This window comes from Catharus ustulatus, chromosome 7, assembly GCF_009819885.2.
Source record: "Catharus ustulatus isolate bCatUst1 chromosome 7, bCatUst1.pri.v2, whole genome shotgun sequence".
Taxonomy (NCBI): domain Eukaryota; kingdom Metazoa; phylum Chordata; class Aves; order Passeriformes; family Turdidae; genus Catharus; species Catharus ustulatus.
Window position 1 is genome coordinate 28,130,507 of NC_046227.1, and position 21,793 is coordinate 28,152,299.

The 21,793-nt window shown below is 41.1% G+C and overlaps 1 protein-coding gene across 2 annotated transcripts; it reads left to right on the plus strand.

Annotated features, from left to right (window-relative positions):
• On the plus strand, positions 1-21,434 carry SEC22A (SEC22 homolog A, vesicle trafficking protein). 2 transcript variants are annotated; one of them, XM_033065160.1, is made up of 8 exons: positions 1-59; positions 3,401-3,631; positions 5,095-5,298; positions 6,560-6,723; positions 7,766-7,960; positions 12,461-12,579; positions 17,371-17,436; positions 20,235-21,434. In XM_033065160.1, the coding sequence occupies exons 3-8, from the start codon at positions 5,117-5,119 to the stop codon at positions 20,433-20,435; spliced, it is 927 nt and encodes a 308-aa protein (XP_032921051.1). In that variant the 5' UTR covers positions 1-59; positions 3,401-3,631; positions 5,095-5,116; the 3' UTR covers positions 20,436-21,434. The 2 variants fall into 2 exon arrangements, with proteins under 2 accessions (XP_032921051.1, XP_032921052.1); XM_033065161.2 differs by lacking the exon at positions 1-59 and adding an exon at positions 370-560.
• The last annotated feature ends 359 nt before the right edge of the window (positions 21,435-21,793 follow it).

Consider the following 21,793-nt stretch of genomic DNA (forward strand, 5'->3'; position numbering starts at 1 on the left):
CGGCCGTGTCCGCTCCCACAATGCCCGGCGGGAGCCGCGCGCCGCCGCCCCGCTGCCAGGTACGGCTCGCGCCCCCCGCGCGGGGCCGGCCCCGTGAGGGGCGCGGGCGGGCGGGACTCGCGGCCGGAGCCGCCGCCCGGGCCTGCCCTGCCCGCGCCGCGGCCTCGCCTCGATTCGCTTCGCTTCGCCTCCCCTCCCCTCTCCTCTCCTCCCGCCTGCACGCCCCGGCCGGCCCCAGGCCCGGCCACGGAGCCTCAGGGCCGGCTGCGTTCGCGCCTCAGCCGCGGTCAGCGCGGGGCCGCCGCTGTCTCGGGGGGTGGTGGCGGCGCCGCTGCCGCGGGCGGGGCGGGCGCGGGAGGCAGCGCGGGCCGCTCGGGGCTCCTGGCAAGCGCCGCTCGGGAGCAGGAGCCCGCTGTGTGTAGGGGTCTGCGCCGCTCTCCAGGCTCTGCGGGAGGTTGTGTGAAGTTTTGTGACCTGGAGCGGTGCGGATCCGCCCAAGTCAGTGGCCACTGAGTCAGCGCTTCTGCTGCGGCTGCAGATGGTTGTGTCGGAGCTGCCACGTAAGTAGGTGGTAGGTGAAAGGGTCAGGCTCCCAAACTTTGGGATGCAACTTGTTCTCTTCCCTTATTTTTTCAGAATTGTTTGGACGTTAGGAGGAATTTCTCCAGAAGGGATGATTATGTATTGGATTGGGATGCCAGGGAGGTGATGGAGTCACTGGGCCTGGAGCCGCCTATGAAGGGAAGACTGGACGTGGCACTTAGTGGTGGATGGTGACGTGGTGGTGGCCAGTCACAGGCTGGACTCGAAGATCTCAGAGGTCTTTTCCAAACTCATTGATTCTGTGAATCTTGATTCTGCCTCTGAGGTCTCTTTCCCCCTGTCCTTAAGGGAAGGATTATATTGGCTGGTGATTTAGGATTATTGCTTGTCTCATCGTACCCAGTGATGTCAAAGTGGCTTTATTTGTTGTGTCCTTCTGTAGTGCTACAGTTTGTAACAGGAATTTCTTAAGTGTGATGTAGAGTGAAAAAATTAAGGCTCCTTCCTGTATAATACAGCTGTCACAACCCTCAGAAGAGGGGACAATAAATAGTCCAACAGTATTAGGTACATTTGAAGTAAGCACAGAAGTTTTGTCTTTATTCTGTGTCAGACAGGAGTGCAGCTTGCACACGCTTCCCAGTTTTATATTTTATGAAAAGTTTTTATGAGAGGCAGACATTCCAGCAAGAAATGCTGTGATTAAAGCTGAGGGGTATCATTTGCAGGAGGGTAGGTTTGCCATTACCCTGGATCTGCTCAGAATTTTGAGAAAGCTAGATTCTTTAAAAGTAAAGTGTCCTGAGCAAATCATAGTCACAAGTCACTTTCAGACACTTGTTAAAGGTGTTACAAGATCACGTAAGGTTTAAAAGAATTAACAGTCAGATCCTGTCAGATGACAAATTTGTTGCAAAAGGCTGGAATGTTCCAGTTTCTGTTTTCAGTGTTTCTAGGATGCTTCAGGATCAAGTGCCATCATAACAGAAATAAACAACATGATAATTGAATATGTCTTCAAAAAAAGTACAGTGAGGCAGTCTCTGGTTTCCATCACCTGAGGTTTCTTGTTCTTGGGAGGAAATGAAACCAGGCACATGTGCCAATTCCTGGTTGTGAAACAGTGGATGCTGACATGTGCCTGAGGAGTTGGACAGCTCTTGGGAAGGTGGAGAAACAGAGGAATAGCTGCCCTGCTGACTCTTACCTGTCTGTGGCCAGCTTTGTCCATGCTCTTCTTTTCCGTGAATTCTGCCAGTCTCAGGTGCAGGGAGGGCTGTGAAGGGGGAATCCACAATGGTGGGGCAGAAGTAAACACTAAGGGAAAGAAGAATGGTGCAAGCATGGAGTGATGCTTCTGTGATGTACTGTCCCTGTTGGTGTTCGTGTGGGGATCAGAATCCCTCTGAGCAGAGGGTTGTTGATTTGGTTTTAATACTCCTGGTAGTTTTTCTGTCAACTTTTCCAGTTACCTCTTTAATTCATGTAACGTTGTAGCCTGTGGCAGGGGGTTCCACTGACTGGTGACATGTTTGGGATCCTCTGTGAGCCAAACACCTGCTAGCTGGATTTGGGACAGTGAACCCAATCTGTTCATGTCCTTGCACCTGTAAGAGATTTACAGACCATTTCTAGTGGAAGTACAGTCTTCTGTCATCTTTGGGTGGTTGAGGGATGTAGAATTTTTGGAGGAAAACATATGAAGTGTGTAACAATTTGGTGAATTATTTAATGCAGCGTTGAATAGATGTTTAAAAAAGACATTTAGAGGTAGCTCTAAAAGCACTACCTTACCTTTCTTTGATCTCTAAATGTATAAGTGCATATCAAATTTACCACTTGGCTCCTTGTATAAAACTGTATTGTTTTGAGAGCTGGGTGAAGTAGATTTAGTAAACTTTTTTCTTTGTTAATACATTTTGAGGTAAGGCTGAATGTTGTATTACAGTATGTGTATTATACATCTCTTGACATATGTATGATCTTCCAACCAGAGTAATTTTCTTTTTATTAGCTTTGGTTTTTAGATAGCTTTCTGATTCTGCTGTTAGGAGGCTGAGAAAAAAGTTCTTATTTTCACTGGGTAGGTTTTTAAGATGATGGTAAGAAACCTAAGCGTTGTAAGATCTTCAACTCAACACAATTTCTACCTTGTGTGATTTTTGTAGTATATTAAGGGAATTGGCAGGTTTCAGTAGAGGCTTGTCTTCTGTTATAGAGCCTGTATTTCTCTGAATATAAGTAGGAGTCTCAAAGAAAATTTTGTTCAATATTTATGCAAATATTTATTTACAGAATAGACCTAAAAGTTGAAGGAATACCTCTAAAGATGTCTTTATCATTTGCTTTGTCTGTTGTCTCTGTATACATGCTGTTGTTAGTGGTATGTGTGTTCTTTGTCACCAGTTGTAGGAGCAAAGCAACGATGATGAGATTGAACATTGAAAATCTTAATACTTTGAAAATAGAACTGTGGTTGTGCTGTGTTTCATTCCTGAAATGTTCTGAGCAGAGGAGAGTATGGATTAATCAAACATAGTGGGTGAGGGGAGTGATGGGGCTCAGAGTCAGTGGTTTTATAAACCTGAGTTACTCCTGCACTGTGCAGACAAAGAACATGTATTCCCATTTTAAATGCCTGAAGTCATGGGACTCCCTGAACTTCACTGAAAGAACACAGAAACATTTTAATATCTCTATTATCATACTTTCCTTTTTCTTTTATTATCTTTTGAGTAACTCCCCTTGGCTATGTTCAGGCCTTTCCAATATGTATGGCACCTCAAAAAGAGCTGAAGCGTGTTGTTACCCAGGAAATATATTTATTAACTTTTTCTGTTTGTTCTTATCTCATCAGATAGCTCAACATGAACTTTAACCATCGAGATAATTCAAAAAGTGAGCAGAATAAAATCTTTTCTTCTGAGAGCTGGCTGTGGGATTCTGAATTTCTCCAGCAGTACAGTCCTATTCACTGCCTTTTGCTGAAACAGGACATGGAGCTACGTTCCTTTCTCTGTGTTAGGTGCTGAGGAAGTTATTTGTTTCATCAGGGAAATGCAGATCCATGAAATTACATTTTGTGCAAGTAAGTTAATGAAGAGGTATTTAAACTTTGCTATTGCATCATTGCTCTTTTGTTTATACTGGTACAGCTCCCAAAAGTCCCTGTCAGGATTGAGTTCTGAGTGGTAGAGATGGTTATTGTCAGGGAACCATTACAGTTTAAAGCTCCTCTGCAATTCTGTCATGCTCCTGAGCTTCTGTATTGGTTATATGGTTAGCAGCATAGTTAAGAAAATGAGTCCATATGCATTCCATGGGAATTGTCCTTCTGGGAACATGTGCATGAACTTGGAGATCAGTAAAAGTTTCTAGAACTGTGACTTTACTTTCTTGAATGCTTCATGCCAGCAAGCTGATCTAGAGAAAGTCCTGGAGTTGGTGTTGTTTTCTGGTTTTGTGTCCAGCTCATGGAATCACTTTGTTCAGGAGGGAAATCTCTAGTGAAGTGCTAAAATCACAAGGGCACCTGATAAAAGCCCCAAGGCGTTCAGCAGACTGCAGTCAACTCTGCTGTTACAGCTTTGGGGAGAGACTGATGAGCTGTACAAGTGAAATACAAGGGTATTAATTTGGAATTATTCAGCTAATGTGATGGATCTCATTGAAGTTTGGTTGAAGTTTGACTGCTGATGAAGCTGAATTTACTAAACTGAAAGTGACAACACATTTTTAGTGCTTACATTATTATATGTCTCTCTTTGAGGAGTAAATAACCTTGAAAAGCATCAATATTGTTGATTATTCATTAAGTATCCTGATAGATATATAATCTTTGGGGAGTGGGAAATAGAGAAGATGAGAGTTCAGGTAAAAATAGCTATTTCCTCTCTTTTGTGAAGAGGTAGTGTCTTTTGGGGGAAAATTTGGATTTCTGACTTGTGAGAATGCAGTCATTCAGCTGCTGAGCTTGTAAAGCGCCCTTAACGTCATAGTTTGAAAGGTGCTGTAAACATGTCAGTATCACACACAGAAGCATATTTCAGCTGTATCCAGAAATCTGTTTCCTTTTGCAGTTTGTGACTGTATGGAACTTGAGTAGCATCATCTGAGGGAGGCAAAAATATTTTTTCATAGTGTCTGAAGTGATAGGTGTAGTATATGGTAGGAGTCTGCAGAGCAGTGTTAGGAGCTGAGGAAGTGTTTGCTTTTGGCTTCATATAAATTCTAGCAGTTCGCCCACTTGTAGGAGAGCTAATTTGTGTACTGATGCTTAGCAGATAAGTAATCCTTTTAATACTTGTCTTGCTAAACTTTTGAATGTTTTGATTTAATGTAAGGTTTGAAGAACTGTTTTGTGACTCTTGTAGATTAGTAGGTCCTGTTCAGTTAAGACTCTAGTCTGAGTTACAGTTGGAAATCCTGACTGTGCCCCAGTTGAGGCCTGAGCCCACTGTACAGTTTGAGAAGTTTGAGTCATCACAGTTGATTCTGTTGTTTCTGCTTTTACCTTAATTCTGTTTCCTCCTGATTTGTGTTTTGTTGCAGGTTGTTGTTAACTCTGTTGGCAATGTCTATGATTTTATCTGCCTCTGTGGTCCGTGTGAGGGATGGACTTCCACTTTCTGCATCTACCGATTATGACCAGAGCACGGGAATGCAAGAATGTAGAAAATATTTTAAAATGCTCTCAAAGAAACTTTCTCAGCTTCCTGATAGATGTACTCTGAAAACTGGACAGTATAATATAAAGTAAGGCTTCTCATTTAAGTATTTGCAACATCCTAGGTTGTGTCTCTCTGTAAGTGTAAATGGTAACTGTTCACATTAGAAATGCTTAATCAATCTAAGATTAATTCTTGGCACTATTTATGTATCAGAAATTTTAAACCAAGAAATTGTAGAAAGATTTGAACCTCTTCAGACTTACATGGAAATTCCTTTATAATGTACAAAGTCATAGGGCATCATCATGGGAGGAGTGGCTTTACACTGAAAGAGTAGGTTTGGATTAGATGTTCCAAAGAAGTTCTCTATTGTTTATATTTCACTTGCACTTTAACTGACCTAAATTCTGTTTCTAATTTAGGTATTTTAAATGAGCTGAATAATTTCATCTGAGCCCCTAGCTAACCATATAGAAGTTACAGTGGTAGAAAGTGTACTACCTGAATGATCCTAGAAAGTGCTAAGACCTCTCCATCTCCTATAGGGATATGTCAGTTTCCAGCATTTCTTGGATTAAAGCCCAGGATGAACTAAATTGTTTCAGTCTATTTTTTTTAACTTAGAACAAACTTTTAAGAATGAGATATAAGGCTTAAGTAGATTTTACTACTTTTGTCTTTGATTGCTTTTAATACTGTAAGTTATCCAGCAAGATTTTAAAGAAATTTGAATGTATCATGAAAACTGGAACTCTAATGAATTGCCTAAAATGAAACATAAGACATATATTGAAAACTGACCTTTTCTGATTTTGTATTTGTCAACTTTGGTTGTCCTTGCAGCTATCTTTGGAGAATTATTAATTCTGCATTCTACAGAACAAGTTTTGTTTCTTCCCGTGTTCTAGAAAGAGCCAACAGCCCTCCCCCCATTCCAAAGATAAGGTTTTGCATTTTTGGGCTCTGCTGAATCATGTATTGTACACTTGAGATGAGTGAAAAGCTGTTACAGGACAAACGTGCTGTGTTTCTGCACTCTAAAAGCTTTGTTGTTTTCTGTTTCACAGGTGTGTGTATGTGTGCACACACACATATAGATACACACATACATGTATGTGTAAAACAGTTTCTCATATGATTGTACAATCTGGTGTTAAAATAAAACATTGCCTAAAATAACTTGTTTTTCTTCTAGAATACTGTTGGACTTTTCAGTAAACATTTATTCCATTGCTACCCCAGATAAGTTTTTGTTTCTGTGGTTATAGAATATGAGATCAGACTAGAAAAGCAGTTAATTCACTGAATTTGAATTTGAAATTTTTAATATGTTTTCTCAATTCTAGTTTTATAAGTTCTCTGGGAGTAAGCTATATGATGTTGTGCACTGAAAATTATCCCAGTGTCCTGGCTTTCTGTTTCCTGGATGAGCTTCAGAAGGAGTTCATCACTACCTACAACATGATGAAGACAAATACTGCTATCAGACCATACTGTTTTATAGAGTTTGGTAAGCATCTGACTTTTTCCCCTTCATTCTCATACTAAGACAGATGAGTATTTGAGTAGGTGCAACTCAATGCACACACAAAAAAAGTCCAAAGCAGTTTATAGCTCTGTTTCAGGTGGATTTAGAATCTGATTTAATTTCTGTTAGAGTCAATAGGGAAATACTTCTGGGAACATTAAATTAGATTACTAGAGTTTTATCCAAACTTCTGTTCATTTCAGTAGGTTTTGGTTTAAGCCTTGTGTGAGCAGCTCTGGAGTTCATCTTCTGGTTAAGAATACCAGGAGTTGTTTGACTTCATACCTGTTGAAATACTTAACCTGTGAAGTTACTGAGCTTCATTAATTTCTCAAGTAAAATATTGCAGTTTCATGTTTGGTCTTAGCTGTGCTACTTCAATACATGAAAGGGAGAAATTTTTAGTTGTCTTATGATGTAGTGGAGCATTTAATCTTCAGACTCCAAGTGCAATTCATCTCATATATACCAGAGAACAGCTGTTCTGAATTCCATTAATTTATGCTGCATTAATACTATGTATTAAAAATTATTGTAATTAAATATTCTTATGAAACACATTAGAGCAAAAAGAACTGCAGTTTTAGAAATACAGGGAAAGATACTCCACTTAGTTAATTCCTGCCTATAATTCAGTCAGTTATTGACAATTTCTGTGCAACATTATTGCCCTCCTTGTGAAGATTTCTATGAACACTTTTTTTCTTCTACAACGTAATTTTTTCATAAGGATTTTTACTAAACTAACAGAAAAGCTAGAATAAGTGCATTGAATAAGTCTCATGCAATGAAAAGTCATTAGTTTCTTCAGTTATTACATAATTAAATTTTTAGAGCTTAATTTTTTTAACTGCAGAATTAAATAACCCATGATATATTAGGCACAAAACAGAAATAGCATTAAAAATCCAAGATAAATACGAATATCTCAAACAGTATATTGAACTGAAAAGCTGCATGGTCTTGCATTATGTAATTAATAGAATCAATATAAAAATACCTTTTTATTTTAAATTTTGCACAGATAATTTCATTCAGAGGACCAAGCAGAGATACAACAACACACGTTCTTTGTCAACAAAGATGAATCTTGCTGATATGCAGACAGAAATCAAGCTGAGACCACCGTATCAAATTTCTGTGTCAGAACTTGGCTCAGCCAATGGCTTTTCTCATGTACCTGTGGGGCTGTATAAGGGTACTGGTAAGATATCTGCAGGTAAGTTCCAAACTTCTGTTGTTGTATCCTTGAATGAGACAGATGCAGCAAAATTAATTTTTTTTCTTTTAAAAGACTACTTTTTTCATGTTTCTAAAACGTAAAGCTGGTGTGACCTTATGTGTACTTTAGCTCAGATGTCTGTTTTGTCTCCTGCTCCAAAGGCTTACCTTCCCAAGGCACTCAGAGGAAGAAATGTCTCTGTTCAATGGACTTTATTGAAGGAAAAAAGCCCTTCAAATGAAGATGAGCACTTAAAAAGAAGATGATTTTTGTTTTTTGATCTTTTAAAATTTCTGAAAATTTTTGATATTTCTACCCAGTAAGATACAGTGTTGACATAAGCTGAGAGCAGTGTCAGGAGTTAGAGCAGCAGGGGAAAGAAGCATCTCTTTAGGAAACCTCTGCAGTGGTGAAACTCCAAAGAGCTGTGCTGGCTAAAAGATGCAGTGTCTAAAATGATGCCTTGTGTACAACATTAAGAATTGCAGTTTTGTATAAAATGGCCAAATTAATTTAAGCAGTCATTAATTTTTTTAAACTTTAGTTTACTTCATGTGGGAGGTAAATGTGGAATTTGGGGTTGAGCTGGGTTAGAGGTTTGTGCTATTAAGTGAATCCTCTGAATAGGTCTGAGGCCCAAATTCAGACATTTCCCAGCAGGACAGAAACAAAATGCCAAATTCTTGCACTGATACATGGACTCCACATGTGATACTGACATCATCTGATTTCAGTCCTCCAAGTTTAGTGAAGGAAAATTATAATTGGAATGGAGGGAAGTGTTGATTGATATATTTCCCCTTTTTTCCCCAAAAGTTGTTCTGTCAATAAATTATCCTGAGCAGGCACACACTGATGCTGTTCATTTTACAGTGTCAGGGTGCAATCATAAATCATAGAATTGCAGTTGTAAATCCAAACACCTCCTACAATGTTGTAATAAATGAGATTTTGTGCAGTTTATGTATATGTATATATTAATAGGATCTCTTTGCCAGTATATTATCCTTATTATGTACTTACTCATGAGGATTACTCTAGAAGATTGAAAACTGCTTTCTGTGGAAGATGAAAACCAAACAAAATCAGTAGGGTGCCCTGTTTGTAATCTGGGGTCCTGATTCTGAGAATTCCAGGTGCTATGAGGCAGTGCAGAAAGAGCTTACAATCTCTGTATTTGCAATTTTACAGTATTGGAGTTAGATTCTGGAAAATTAATACAGGAAAAGTGTGAAGGTGTTTAAATTGTTTCTAAGTAACACCTTTGTCATCTTTTTACGTGTGTGGGCTCTTTTTAAAGGTATGTAATGCTGTGATACCACACTTTTGCCACTTTTGATTCTTGTATTGTTGTTTACTTTTAATGTTTTTGTGTAATCCTGCTTTGTGGAAAGGGTTATGGTGGCAGAAGGGGCTGGACAAAGAAGCAATAATCATTAGAGAACTCAGCCTGTGACAAAATTGGCTGTTTTTAAAAAGTTGTCCATGTAGTTTCTATTACTTTTCTATTACTTTTTGGAGTAAGAGTGTTGGAAGATAATACAGACCTAAATTAAAAAACATAGGGACCATTTCCCTTTTAACTAAAAAAGAAGATTCAGCAGTAATTGGCAGGTGATTTTCTAGTTTGTTTTTTTTTTGACTTACCTCTCCACAGCTTCTTACAGAAGCAATTTTACTGTTCTCTTTTCTTTCCATGTAATTTTTCTTCTGCTTCTCTTTCAGTTACTTTTAACTTTCTTCTTCCTCTGAATTCCATAGATCTGTGTTCAGTTATCCACTTCCTTCCTTGAGTTGCTGTAGAAACTCACCATCAAAGGGATGTACATTATGAGAGGCTGGCACTTTACTACTTCTTCAGCTCTTCAGATTTTAGATGCTATTGAATAACAGTGTCTTTTATAGAAAGTCTGCTAATGGTTTTTGCTTCTTTACATTCATCACTTCTCTCCACCCTTGAAAAGAACTTCTCTGGATATTTGCTGCCCACTCATTTGGCTGGACTTCCAAGTTTGTCCTTTGCTCCAGGGACAGATTTCTCACAAAAAGATGTTTTGCCTAGTGGAGTTTCCTGAATATGCTGTACTGTTAAAAAAAGTAGGACTTTCTGGAGTGAACTGTGTTAAATGAAGTTGGAGAGCATCCAGAGGTGGGAAGTTAGGTGGATGCAAATCTTGCTTTGTTGTGCAGAATGGCAGAGTTGGGGGTGAAGCAGCAGCTCTCCCTTGCTCCCACTGTAGCTGGGTGTGTAGCCAGGGTGTGGAGTCCAGGCCTGTGTGCTGCCAGTGCTTGCAGCCACAGCCCTTTCCCCTCCCAGAGTTGTACAGTGCAGTGAGGAGTAGGGGTAATTCTGCATGTGGGAAGCATAAAGTGTGCAGATTATGGATAGAATCTTCCTGCAAAGGTGCATGTAGGTGTTGGCAGGCATTAGAAATAGGGTCACAGCATGCTGATGTGGGATGTTTCAAGTTAGGATGAAATTGCTATTTTCTGAGCTTTTTTTCAGTGAAGAAATATTTGTCAGATAAAAGTTATTTTTTGCTTGATGACATACTCCATGCTTTTGTTTGTCTTTTTTTTTTTTTTTTTTTACATTTTAGTTTTAGATAAACTTCCTTACAACTAATGTATTTTCTCATGTCATGTAAATTTCCTGAATTATTTGTCAGCATTAAATTGAGAATTTGTGCTTTATTTGAACTGGGAATTTTTTATACGGCACTTAATCATATTCCTAAGACTGATGGATGTACCCGTTCGAAGTCAATTGCCCTTCACTCTGCCTTCACTGACATTCCTTCTTCATTCTTTTGGTATTGCCTTCATCTTTTTGTATATAAATAACTCTTTTTGCTTTGATTTTTAACACTAAAATTTATTAAACCCTGGAGAATTTAATGACATTAGTAAAGGTACATAACGTCCTTTATATTTTTTGGTTTTTTTTTCATTTTACTATTTTTTACTATTTTATGAACTTTCATACACTGTGTTTATTTAGCTGACCAGACTCTACTTTCCCCCCTCCCCATGGTTCTCAAAGAGGTGTTTTCAATGCTGTTTTAGCACATGATGATTTTAAGTTACCCAATACATGAGGAAAAAGAGATTTTCTGGAGAGCTGCAAGTGGAGAGCAGTGAACTAATTTTATCCACCAGTTAATAGAGTGGAATTACTTCTGGCTAAAAACAGTCATATGCACCCTCAGCTTTTTGTCACTCTCTAGATGAGATGGTTTTAAAAAAGTCAAAGCAAAACAATCAGTTGGGAGTCATTGAAAAGGAGTATTTTGGTTTGCAAATAGACATTTAGCATATCTAACCTTAACTGAGTGATTGCTGGGAGTAATGTGCCCTACAGTTAGAAAAGCAGTGAGCTCTCTCAAAGTTAAACATGAGTTATGCTTTTGTTTAAAAAACCTGACTCAACTAATTATTAAATTCAGAACAAATGAATTAACTGAACTCATCCTGTATTTTATTTTTGTGATACTGGACACTCATAATTAGACTACCCTGCCTGCTTATCAATGTGGAATAGCTTTTGTTGGGTTTTTTTAGGTTCTGTAACTTCATAAAGTGTTTGAAAAAACCTTTTTCCTGGATCTGTGCAATACAAACAACCGGGATTGACATCCCCTCCCTCTATTAATGTTACAGTTCATTAACCCCATTGTTCACATCTTTACACTTGGTTGATTTGAACAGAATGATTTGAGTACAGCTCAGTAGTCTCATTGTTGTCCCAGTGTTGCCCAGACTGTTAAGAGTTTTGCATTGTTTTTTCACATTTGCTTTCTGTTCCTCATTATGGAAAGGGACAGTAATGAGGAACATACATAACTGTTACATACTTGTGACCCTAGATAGGCTTGAAAGAGCGGGTGTGCATGGAAAGAAACTGTTTTAATTTCAGTGTGTTTTACTTGTAAGAGGCTAAGCACAAACTGGAAGGTCCATATAAGATTGTAATATAAATCCCAGCTGAGTTTCAGAGCTCTCGTCATATATGTTTTCAAGGAAGGGGACTGTGATAGCTTTGCCTTGGAGTTCTGTTCAGCAAACAAGCTAAATCAGTATCAATAAGGCATTAGTGTTAAAGAAGAGTGGAGATTGTGGGAGAAGCTCTTAGTATGAGACTTTTTAACTGGTTACTAATTATGGACAGATTTCACTAGCAAGTGAATCTTTTACTATTGATTTCCTGCATGTTTGAGAAACCATCAGTACCGTACTGACTAAATGGACCATATTGAGATGAAGACTAAATATAACAAGACATTTATATATGTGAACTGGAAGAAAGTTTACTTTTTGCTAAACCTTGTGCTGAAACATATACAATGTTTTGTCTTTTTAGAAAACAGAAATGACATTTTGTGGTTTGCTTCAGTGATCTCTTGAGCTAGAAGCCACTGACAAATGAGATTATTATTTTACTGAATTTCTGAAGGCATTGTTTTGACCTTTGATATCTTTTTCTGATCTGCTTTGCAGCTCCTCATCAGCGTCTGGAACCTGTGACTCTACCAGGGATTGTCTCATTTGTGCTTAGTCTGTTATGTGGAGCTTTGAATTTAATCCGTGGCTTCCATGCCATAGAAAGCCTTCTCCAGGTATTGTACATGTTTATGAATTAAAAGTTGTGCATCATAGCAGTCACAATTTTGGTTTTAGAAGATGCTATATGAGCTGAGCTGTTCCAGTTTTATTTCAGAAGTACTGTTTATGAGGTCAGGCATCTGTTACAAAACCTGTATTGTTTGTGATCTGTGCATCCTCCTCGAGTGCTCTGCCTCATTCATCGAGGCTGTGAGTTTCAACAGCAGTGGAAGGTGGGTGGCCAGCTCCTTCCCTGGTACCTCGGTAGCAGTGAGCATGTGAACATAATGTTCTGTTTTCTAAATTTATGCCAGGGTATGAGGTGTTCAATTTCTATAGATGCTATTTAAAAACACTTGAGTGAAATGATGAACAGCTTTGAAAATCTGGGCAGTTTTTTTTAAAAGTCCAGAGAGCGGGAATCTTTAAACCGGTATCGTGAAATTGTTTTTTAGAGAACTTTTGTAGGTTGTTTTTTTTTTGTGTTTAATAAACCTTATTTCTGATTGTATATTGAAAGCATCAATGTTGGAAAATTCTAAACTCCCCATACCAAACGACCTCCCCCAAACCCATTTTTTTTTCTGTAAAATCTCTGCTATGACTCTTCTTGTAGCCTTTCAGTTTCTTTCTATTACATTTCATGTGCTGGTTGGATTCCCACAAGTGCTACAGTGTCACTAATAATGGTTTGTGCTTTCAAGCACCTCAGGTGAATATGCTGGTAGTACTTGGCAGGTATGCACAGAAAGTTCATATGTGTTATCCCAAAAAACCCAGAGACTTCCTTACCACTTAATGGCTGTTATTGTGGTGATAGACATAAAATAGAAATACAGTAATTTCACGACCATAAGGCGCACCGGACTATAAGGCGCACCCCCCGGGAGTCGGCAAAATTTGCAACTTTGTAGATTAGATAAGGCGCACCGGACTATAAGGCGCACTTTTTTTTTGCCGCAAAGATACGAGCCATGCGCAACAAAGTAACGAATTAGTAACGGAAACCCGAGATCGTGGAGTTTACTGGAAGGAGCACAATTTAGAAACATTTTTCACAGAGTGTAGGCTTTCAAAGGCAGCCCCAGGCGCCCTCCTCGTGCAGTGGGCCCTGGCACTCCCGCCTGCCCCTGGTGCCGGCAGGCGTGGCTTGGCGCAGCCGCGGGGCCGCCTCTTCCTCACGGCTCCGTGCTGCCGCGATGCTGTTTCCCCTCGCGGCTCTGCGGAGCCACTGTGCCGTTCCCTCGCTTGGCTCGGTGCTCCTGCCGTGCCGTTCTTTTGCTCGGCTTGACGCTCCTGCCGTGCTGTTCCCCCTCGAGGCTCCGCGGAGCCACCCCCGCGCCCGTCCCCGCTCGGCAAGGCAGCGCAGCCGCCCCAGCGCCCGTCCCCGCTTGGCTCGGCGGCACAGCCTCCCTGGCGCCCGTCCTCTCGGGGGACGGTGGCGTGGGCGCCATGGCGTCTGTCCTCTCCGGGCACGGCAGTGCGGCCGCCCCAGCGCCTGTCCCCTGCTCAGCACGGCGGTGCAGCCGCCCGGCCGCCTGTCCCTGCTCGGCAAGGCGGCGCAACTGTCTCGGTGCCTGTCCCAGTTCGGCACAGCTGCGCGACCACCCCGGCGTCTGTCCCCGTTCAGCAAGGCATCACAGCCGCCCCGGCGCCCGTCCTCTTGGGGCACGGTGGCGTGGGCGCCATGGCGTCTGTCTTCTCGGCGGCCGCGGGGGCTCCGGTGGCGCCGCTTCTCGGCGGCCGCGGGGGCTCGGCCGCCGCCGCGATTCAGCGGCCGCGGGGGCTCCGGCGGCGCTGCTTCTCGGCGGCCGCGGGGGCTCGGCCGCCGCCACTTCTCGGCGGCCGCGGGGGCTCTGGCGGCACCGGGATTCGGCGGCCACAAGGGGCTTCCCCGCCGCCGCTTCTCGGCGACCGCGGGGGCTCCGGCGGCGCCGCTTCTCGGCGGCCGCGGGGGCTCGGCCGCCGCCACTTCTCGGCGGCCGCGGGGGCTCCGGCGGCACCGCGATTCGGCGGCCGCGGGGGCTCCGGAGGCGCCGCGATTTGGCGACCGCGGGGGCTTCCCCGATGCCGCGATCCACCGGCCGCTGGGGCTTCGCCACCGCCGCTTTATGACGGCCGCAGCGGCTCGGCCGGCGTCGCCTTTTGGCGGCCGCAGGGGCTTCACTGCCGCTGCTCCGATGCCGCCGCCGGGCGGGCTCTGCTCATGGCTGTTGCGGGCTCGCACTTCTTGTTCCCTCCGCGCCCGGGCCAGGGCCACCTGGGTTCTCGTTTCCCCCTCGCCCGGACCAGGGCCGGCGCCACCCGGCTTCTCGTTCCCCCAGCGCCCGTGGTGGCGCCACCCAGCTCCTTGTTCCGCCCAGGCCAGGACTGGCGTTTGCTGCCTCCCTCCCCTCTTGGCTCCTACCGGCTGTGGCCGCCCGCTCCCGCCCCCGCTTGCGACACGGTGCTCCCGCGGCACCACCCCCCCATTGCGGCTTGCACTTCCGGTTTGGCAAATTTCGCAACTTTGTCCCTCAGATAAGGCGCACCGGACTATAAGGCGCACTTCCAGGTTCAGGGAAAAAATTTAGTCAAAAAGGTGCGCCTTATAGTCGTGAAATTACTGTAGATAGAAACTGAAAACTCTATAGAAGTTTTCTGAGACAAAATGGTAATCCTCTTGCTTGGTGGTAGATAACCTTTTTATTCAAACATACCTGGACTTCACAGAGTCATTTAGGTTGGAAAGGACCAGAGTCCAACCATAACCCAGCACTCCCAAGTTCACTAAACCACATTCTGAAGTGTCACATCTACAAGGCTTTTAAATTCCTCCCTGAGGTGGTGACTCAGCCACTTCCCTGGGCAGCTTGACAGCCCTTTCAGGGAAGAAATTTTTCCCCTAGTGCAACATGAGGCTGTTTCCTCTCATTTTACCCCTTGTTTCCTGGAAGAAGAGACCAACCCCCAGCTTGCTACAACTTCCTTTCGGGTAGTTTCAGAGAACAGTAAGTTCTCTCCCAAACCTCCTTTTCTCCTGGCTACAGAGCCCCAATTTCCTCAGCTGCCCTTGTAAGTCTTTGTCTCTAGGCCTTTCAGCAGCCAACTGCAATACTTTTGATACCTAATGGATTTTTTTTTAGGGAAATAAGGTAAAGAAGAATACTCAAATTCTAGTTATCTTACATAGTATTGATATATGTAAAGATTGAATAAACAGTACTATTGAGTCTCAGCATTTTGTGGGGGCTAGTGGACAGATGAACAAGGTTAATGAAAATATTCCATGCTAGGTCCTTCTTTTTGAGTTGTCTTTGGATTGTTTTTTAAAGAAAGAATGAGTGAACCTACATCTCTACTTCATCCCAGTTTTTCTGTGTTATGCACAATTCTCTCAGTTTATAAATAGGAATGATTTTAAAGTGTGCTTTAGTACAATTAGTACTGAACAGATTTTTGTCAGTTAGTGTGATGTTGCTAAAACTTATTTTGTTACCTTCCTGCAACTGATTTTTTAAAAAGAATGCCAATGTTAGATTAATCTATTTAAGTGATGACAGGATATCCAGTTAATTTTATTCTCTGTTATTGCATCTGGAGGTAATAGATTGCAGTACAGATGGAAGATAATTTTTGTTTCTGACAAATGAGGCACACTAAAAATCCATTAAAATTTCTCTCAATTTACTTTATTATGGAAAAATCCACAAGGTTTAGGGAGAAGTAATCCAAAACACAATTAATGGAACATGTTCTGGGGAGTCATTCAAAAGCTTCCTCTCTGAATTACTGTTTGCTTTATAATCAGTGATTTTATTTGGGTGTTAATAAAATCCTGTTACAGTCAGTAACTGTACTCCACCAAATATGCAGTGGCACTGGAGCAAAGGCTGAGGCACTGGGTGGAAGTTACTGCATTGTGTATGTAATTTTCCTGTGCACACATGCAGAGTTTTTCCTGTCAGCACAGGACCTGGAAATGCTTCGCACTGAACATACTCTCAGCAAATTGTACTTGTGAATGGAGCACCATCTTATCTCCTCAAGTGACATTTGCTCTCAAGGACAAACATTTGCATGAGTACCCGCTGTTTTCCAAGGAAAGTTTTGGTGGTTGTAGATGTTTTCTAGAAATGCAGTTAGAATAGTCATTGAGCATGGAAATTTACTCTGCTCAGCTCTGTAGGAACTGTACCAACCCATTTGAATAAGTTGAAGGATTTCTTTTGTTTTCTAAACACATAGTAGAAAAATCTGTCACTTCAGGTAATTTTTTCCATCTTTCCTTGAAGAGAAAAGTATTTTTCAATCTCTCTGCTAAATTCCTGTGCTGCTATTTGCTCTCACTGCGTGAGCACAGAGCAGCCTTCGTTATTCTCTGTGCAGAGTTTTACCCCACCCTAGTGGCCAGTCTGAGTGCTTTCCTGTTATTTTGTTTCCATTTTGTGAAGCTTTAGGAAAGCGCAATTATGTGAAGTTGCTATTTGAGGTAGTTACCGGTGTTTAGAATTGAATTTTCAAAGGCATCTCAAGAAGATAAATGTCCAGTATTAGAGCTGGACTTCTTTAAAGCTTTTGAAAATCTTGACAAGAGTTGTTTGTTGTGAATAAACATTTTGGTCAGACTCCATATCATGATTTTTTGCAGACATGTTAGTAAACACTGATTAGTCTTGATTATTTGTTTAATGTGGTAAAGGAATTGTATTACATCCCTGTATGAAACTATTCTAAAATGCAGTAATTCATAACTTTCATAGTGTAAATGCCTGGTATTTCACTTGTTTCATTGTAAAACATGGTTCTTTGTTTTATTCTTGCAGAATGAAGGTGAAGATTTCAGCTATGTTATTGCATTTTTTCTTGGAACGGCAGCCTGTTTGTACCAGGTGTGTTTTTCTGTTTGCATAATTCACTAGAGTTTAGAAACACTACCCAGTCATGCATAAGTGTCATCATGTTTTCTTAAATGTCACAGATACTTGAATAGGGTGATTATAAAAAAACATTTTCTGCTCTGTTTTTTTTTCATTAATCATAAACTATCGTGTAGAAGTAGATTGATAGAAAGGGCTTCTGTTTACTGACATTTTTTCTCCAGCTGGATGATTAAGACATTTAATTAAGACAATTTTCTCTAAAGTCACAAGCATTGTTTTCTTGAAATAATAGTTCCATAGTTCAAGTAGACTTCACCATCTGAATAAATAGCTTACTGCTTCTTCCCTTTGGGCAGGTTTCAATAAGTACAGAAATACCTAAGCACTGCACCCCAGCATTTTCCTCACTTTGTACTTGAATATGCATCTCCTTCCTTTTCAAAGCTTGTGGCCACTTCCACTGTTTTCCTGCCTGACACTTCCCTTGCTTTTCTTGTCTGCCAGTTTTCCATATCTGCATCTGAATTTGACTTTTCTTTATAATTTATAGCAAGGTGCCCAGTGGCATCTGTCATTCAGTGACACTGCTGTTACATTTACCTATGTCTATGTCTCTCATGCTCAGATGCTGTTATTAGAGCTACTTTGACTTCTAATCTTACACTTGTGGAGTATGCAGTTTTTACTTGTTTCTGTGTGCTAGTGTTTGGTACTGTGTCAGACAATAATACAAGAAAATGCCATTCTGTCAGTCTTTTGTCCAGGTTATCTGTAATCTTCATTCTCCACAATTTGTCTCCAGCAAAATGTCACGATGTGACTTGTGTTCTTCAACACTTCTTGACTTTCCATCAGTTAAATAATTTAGATTGGTCTTAATTTTCCATGCCAACAGTCTGTTCCATATCAGATAAGGTAGAGCTCCTCCATTCTTTTTTTTTTTCATGTAAAAAGTACACTTTTTCTCTCCTCTCCCAAACTGGAAACCTTATTCTTTATAATGTCTGTCCATTGAGACATGAGGATGTGTATCTTTCCTTCACTGTTTGCCTTGAACAGAGCTGTCTGAAAGAAAGAATCCATGCAACTTGGAATGTAGGCTTTTTATTAATATTCAAAATAACAGAACTTGCTATAGTAAGTTGTTAAAAATGCAGTGTTTTAGCCTTTTGAATGTTTTTGGTCTTTTCATCTGTTCCGTAAGCGGCAAATCTAGTAGTTCAGAGCTAGACCCATGAAAGGTACACTTCAGAACTCATTAAAAACAGCTCTTCAATAAAATTCAGAGTCATGTGACATCATGTTAGAGTAATATTTTTAGACTACTGTTTTCAAGCCTTTATTAATCATTTTGATGAAGCATTTCCTGTCTTATTTTAATCTTGGAAGCAGTCACACTTGTTCGTACATTGTCAGTGGAAGTGACAACACTAGGAAATTATCTGCATTCTTATTGCTGAGATACCAGTACCAACTAATTGCTCTTTTAGATATGATTTGTGAAGTTGTCAGCACGAGTAGGTTGCATTTACTCTGCTCAAAATGGCCAGGGTTCAGAACACTTCTGTCTGGATTCTGAAACATGCAGATTATTCAACTCTAGTTTTACTTTGCTTTGGAGGAAGGATGTACAAATCTTACTGATAGTGCCACTCCTCACCTCTCTGACAATATTTAGATATCCAGACACTACAAGTAGCTTTGCTGCTCTCAGCCACACTTGCAGTGGAAATGCATGCTTTATAACAAAGTGGTAGAGTTCAAATAGAATATAAAATAACCTCAATAAATTGCATTGTTCAGTTACCCTTTCTTGAGGAGCATGAAAAATGAAAAGAAAATTAAGTCGAGTTTTTTTGACTGATAAAACATGGCAAATGCCAAGGAAGAACTTAGATAATCTGATGATAGATGCTGTTAAAACTGTGTGACCGTAGTTATAAATCCACTGAGAGCACATTTGGAATAGAAAGTAAGCATAAATGCTGTTGTTATTTACCTTAAAGCTCAGAAAAAAAACTTCCTTCAGCAGAAACGACCTGAATCCTGGGATGAGGCAAAGGATTTTTAAAAATTATATAGCAGTTAGGGGAGTAGTTCAAACAATAGAAGAAGCTAAAATAGTGTCTGGGTAAAAGCTGTGTCCTTTTAGAGATAAAAACTGAGGCAAAAGACTTGAACAGATTTCCTGTTACAGTAGGAAGAAGGCTGAGTAGGGAACTGTGGGCAGTACTGACAGACTGTGTTACACCACAGTGTGCAGAGCATTGCCTAAAATGTGGTAGAATTGCAGGAGGGTGGTTGTGTCTCTCTCCAAATGAGATCAGTCCTGCAGCAGCTGAAGCAGGGCAGTGGGTGTGGGCTCTGCATCTCCCAGGGAACCCTCAGCATCACCCCTGGCAGGACCCTGGCAGGTGGCTGGGGGATTGCCTTGTGCTGAGCTCTGGGACCCTCCTATTGTCCCTGTCCTTTCCATTGCTTTCCTGAAGAAGACAGTGGATGTTCCTTCTCTTCTGCTTGAGTACAACAGTTTATTTTGACCAGAGATTGCCAGGAACATCCACTGTCTTTTGTCATGGGCCACTCAATACAGGCTGTAATTAATTATGATGAGACAGTTGTTCTCAGAGTTTAATGCAAGCAAGATGTAACCTTGTATTGGTATCAGGTACTCTTCATCCTTCTGTGACTGCTGGATTGATACTGTTCTTCCGTGTTTGTTTCAGACTTTTCCTTGGTTAATCAGATAACTTCAGTAGAAGTTACTTTCCATGAGGTAACCTGATTTCTTTTTTATTTCCTGACAGTGTTACCTGTTTGTGTACTACACGGGCTGGAGGAATGCCAAATCCTTCCTGACTTTTGGGTTGATCTGCCTGTGTAACATGTACCTGTATGAACTGCGCAACCTGTGGCAGCTCTTCTTCCATGTGACTGTGGGAGCTTTTTCTACCTTACAAATCCGACTGCGACAACCCCAGGGAAAGTCCCCTGATTACAATGTCTGACAAGTCCTGGAACATTGAGACCAAGTCTTGTTCCAGTAGTTACTCTCAGGAATGTAAAGCTGTTCTCCAAAAGAAGAGGCTGTCTGAATGGAGCTTACTCTTTTTTTTTTTCCTTTTTTTTTTTTTAATGAATCAGTGTAAGATGCCTGTGGACATTTTACACTTGGTGGTTAAACTTTTTTTTTAATTACTTTTTTTTAAATTTTCTTGAAAAGGACACAAAAGAATGTGGGACTAGAGGAGGAAAGTGAAGCATATCCATGCAGTGAAATGTATGTAGAGTAGGACTGGTGGCATAAAAAAGCTTCATTCATACATTCATGGAGATAATCTGATGTGGAATTACCTGATGGTGTCACATTATCTGATGGTGATGTGGAAGCACATTTTTACATTAATGGAGGAATGTGTAGAGTATGTTCTGCATATCGTGCAAGCTTTTCACTTCCAAGGTCAGTTTTGCCTTTGTGAGGCAGTAGGGAATAGGCTAAACAAGTAATAATAATGCTATTGCATATTAGCAAACTAGCTGTGGAATATGTAAGATACTAAATTTTGGAATGTTTTGTTTCACATTGGCATATATGTGAATGTTTTCTTAATTAAAATGTAACCTGGAAACTCAGTTTCTGGGGATTGGCTTCACCCATGGTGCTCTGTCTTGTGCTGTATTTTCTTTTAATGTGTTTTCATTATAATTTTCTTTTAATTATTCTTTGAAATTGATTTATGTGGGTAAGGTTCATTTTTTGTAACGATTCAGAAAGTTCTGCTACTAAACCCAGGATTCTTGCGCGCCTCGTGTGTTTGGACTCTGGAAGGGTTGAAAGGGTGGAAAGATTGGTGAGTAAATGGAGTGGCTTGTACTTGTTGGAATACTGTTCTCCTTTTTATATGTTCTTCCTTACTTTCAGAAGTGGATAAATAATTAGCTCAAACCTGAGACAGACAACTGGTGACAGGAAAATAATAAATCAGTTGATTATCTTAAACAAGAAATACAGGAATTGTGTTGATTCTTTGGCCTTTATGGGTTGGGTGTTTTTGTGCTGGGATGAAACCCCTGTGATGTAGTTGAGAAAACAATCCTGTCCTCCTAAAGCTGGTGAATCCACCAGCAAACCCCAACCAACCATAGAGGACCACCTTCACCTACACTGGGGTTTTATTTATGACAGTTATTTATGATGTTTTATAATGTACAAATAGATGTAGGTTTTTATCTACAAGTTGTTATCAAGCCTTAATAGGTCAGAGAAGTTGCAATTCTCTTGTGTTGCTGGGTTTGGGAATTGACAGAGCTTTGCTTTGCTATGAAATGTTGGCCCAGGCAAATTTTCTTGGGCATTTCATACCAA